Source organism: Teleopsis dalmanni, chromosome 2 (genome assembly GCF_002237135.1).
Source record: "Teleopsis dalmanni isolate 2A chromosome 2, ASM223713v2, whole genome shotgun sequence".
In the NCBI taxonomy this organism is placed as follows: domain Eukaryota; kingdom Metazoa; phylum Arthropoda; class Insecta; order Diptera; family Diopsidae; genus Teleopsis; species Teleopsis dalmanni.
Genome location: NC_051847.1, coordinates 236,905,397 through 236,908,506, shown reverse-complemented (window position 1 = coordinate 236,908,506; position 3,110 = coordinate 236,905,397). Strand labels below are relative to the sequence as shown.

Below are 3,110 nucleotides of genomic sequence, written 5' to 3'. Positions count from 1 at the left end.
CCGGTAATAAGATTCTGTAAGACCACAAATAATTATCTAAAATTGAATCTTCTTGATATGATATGAATCTTGACGAAATTCTCAAACAAAATTTCTTAATGTAATCAAAGAAGCTCTTGAATTAGAAATGCATGTATTACAATAACCCATTTTACTTAATAAAAATTAAATCACTAGTAGAACCCATAAATGGTCTACTTTAAGTTTGATATACAGATTTACTATTAAAATTTAAGACTATATATTTATACTATATATTTCAAATATCTGAAGAAAGTTTTCATTGGAATTAATAAGTTATTATAAATATACTAATCAGAACCTTTCGTAATAACCTTGGTAGTGAGTTGATGTTTCTCCAACACATGTACAGTAGCATCGTTGCTACTATTAGTATCACGCAGTAAGCTGTTCAATATTGTTTGCGAGATAACCTCAAATAATTGGTCTGGTTCAAGATTTGGTTTCCACAACATTTCAGATAATGAATATGCCTGACAGTTGGGACTTCCACATATAATGTAATCCGGTGGATAGCTTAGACAACCAAGTAAATCCATACCACATATAAGAGGTTCACCTGTGATTGAATTAAGTCCGGCTATGATAGTCTCAACATAAAAGGGTTCAAAACGATATTCATATAAGAAATTTGATGTAAGATTGGCAAAACCTTCAACTGTCATTTTTCGTATTTGATCGCATTCAAAAGACTTCTTACGATTAAGAACAGTATTACGAACTCTCAAAATATCTGCTTGCAGTCCAATCAATCCCATAAATAGTTTTTGATCAACGCGAAATATTTTTTCAAAATGTACCGGCATCACATGGTCAGATGTACCCAAATGATGATCCGTAGCTATGGCTACGCAATCCTTGCCGTACATGGCAACTACACAGCCGCTAGCATAGTCTAGTAACGCCATTATTTTGATATTTTATCACTTAAAAGTAAAATTTTTTTTTATAAGTTTTGAATTCTTAAAAATTTTATTAATTTAAATATACAGTCTTTGTTAACTTTGATAAAAATGAAGTAATTAACTTCAATGCTGTATTGAATATATGTATTTTTTTAATTAATTACAAGTGGAACATGAAGTTAATTAGGGCATGTTCAGCTCTTGGCTTTTAACCCTAACTAATTGAGAAATGTTATAATAAAGTATTTGTGAATTAAAATGAACAAAGGCAAACTATGGGAAATAGAACTCCATGGTAAAATTTCACAGACCAACTTGTTTCGCAACAAGTTGAGTTAAGTATAACCTAACTAAGAATAGACTAATGTGACATATTATATTAGTAAATTTGGTTAGGAATTAAATCCAACTTATTTCAGACAGAAATTATAGAACGAACAAATGAATAATATTTTTTTTGCAGTTAACTGGTCTGTAGAACCAAGTCCCATCAGAAGTATATTATATATGTAGCTACACACACAGTTCTTAATTGGCAAACCTTTATCTTATTTTCCTCAGTTATAAAAATCTGAATCCTGTTGTAACATAATTGCTGTGAAATTACTGTTCCCAATAGAAAGTTGTCTTAGGCAACTATGAAACCTCTCTTACAAACTTCCTGCTGTCTTTCTCTCCTCGTGGAGCATAGGGCGGCTTTCTCAGATAACGCGAAGAGACTAGGGAGGGACATTTTTTAAATATATGAATTATATGGCATTTTTATTTCGGGTATAAAATTAGCTTATGATTTCAAACATAAGTTACCTACAATTGGGATAGATAATCGAAAAATGCGTTTATATTAATACTAGTAGATGACCCGGCGAACTCTGTTCCGCCTTAAAGGCAATAAATAAGCAGTTTTTTTTTAATTGGAAAAAATACCTACATTAATCATTCATAATTTATTTGTGTATTTTAGTACACATCGCAAATTATCTATTTGTTGACCTCTGTTGTTCGCTCGACCTTCAGTCCTTAAATTTGCAGTATTTCGTATTCTTCTTGCATTACGGCTTTGTCGGGAAAGATTCGATCGTCTTGGTCGCGGCATTATTAAAAAACTAAAAACTCAAATTTTCAACCATACCATACATTATAATTGTTAATTATTTATTTTGTTGAGTTTGCAACAACCAGGTAGTTTTATTGATTAAAAACGATATTTATTGCAACACAAACTTATATTGATCTAATACAACTTTTAAAAACACATTAACTAAGTTATATTTCTATCTGTTAAATTTTAATAAAATATTTTAATAAAGTATTAGTATTGCTGTTAAGCTAGACTTACTTTGTATAGGGACAAAGAAGCTTTATTAAATTTTAGAGGAATTTTTAGAATAACATAGCATAGCTTCTTTGTAAAAGCACCAGAATGGTCGCTTTACATATAGTAAGTAAAAAATATGCATTACAAAATGTCTCTACAAAAAGAGTATCTTTGAAAAGAAATAAAGAATTGGCAAACCCCAAAAGTTAAACTTTCAATTCGTTGAACTTGTGTTTCCAAAATAAAGCTGTAGTTTATAAGCTCGTTCTAATTTAAAAGCACGGCAAGTGCTTTGGTTGTTGTCACTAATTAAATAAAAATAAGTGACAATAAAACCTGGAACTTGAGCATTGAAAGTTTGTGCAGCCTTGGCTTCTTGTGGATAAACACGATAAGTCATCGCTTCTAATTTGACAGGCACGAGTTCTAAGCCGGCACTTGCAGTCCAAACAAATTATATACGGACTATAAACTAATTAAATAAAATTCGATTATTTCTAAAGACCACTGATGAAGAGTACTTGGCAATACTCGAAACAGCGTTGTATGGTCAGCCGAACTTCAATAAAATTAAAAATAAATTTTTGTGTTTGTACTTTATTTCTTTCTTTGCTATTCGAAAATTCCAATAAAATATTTTCTTATATCAAAAATTTGATAATTTCAAAACCTACTTTGTCGTGAACGGGATAAACAGGTATCCTATGTCCTTCTCCTGGCCTTAAACTACCTCCCTGCCAATTTTCAGCTAAATCGGTTCAGCCTATATCCTTCTCCTGGCCTTAAACTACCTCCCTGCCAATTTTCAGCTAAATCGGTTCAGCCGTTCTTGAGTTATAAGTGGTGTAACAAAAACACATCTTTCT

At 31.1% G+C, this 3,110-nt stretch overlaps 1 protein-coding gene across 1 annotated transcript; it reads right to left on the bottom strand.

Moving 5' to 3' along the window:
- Window positions 1-311: 311 nt before the first annotated feature.
- On the bottom strand, window positions 312-929 carry LOC119677041 (proteasome subunit beta type-3-like). Its single transcript, XM_038088309.1, has one exon. The coding sequence runs from the start codon at window positions 927-929 to the stop codon at window positions 312-314; it is 618 nt and encodes a 205-aa protein (XP_037944237.1).
- Window positions 930-3,110: the final 2,181 nt, after the last annotated feature.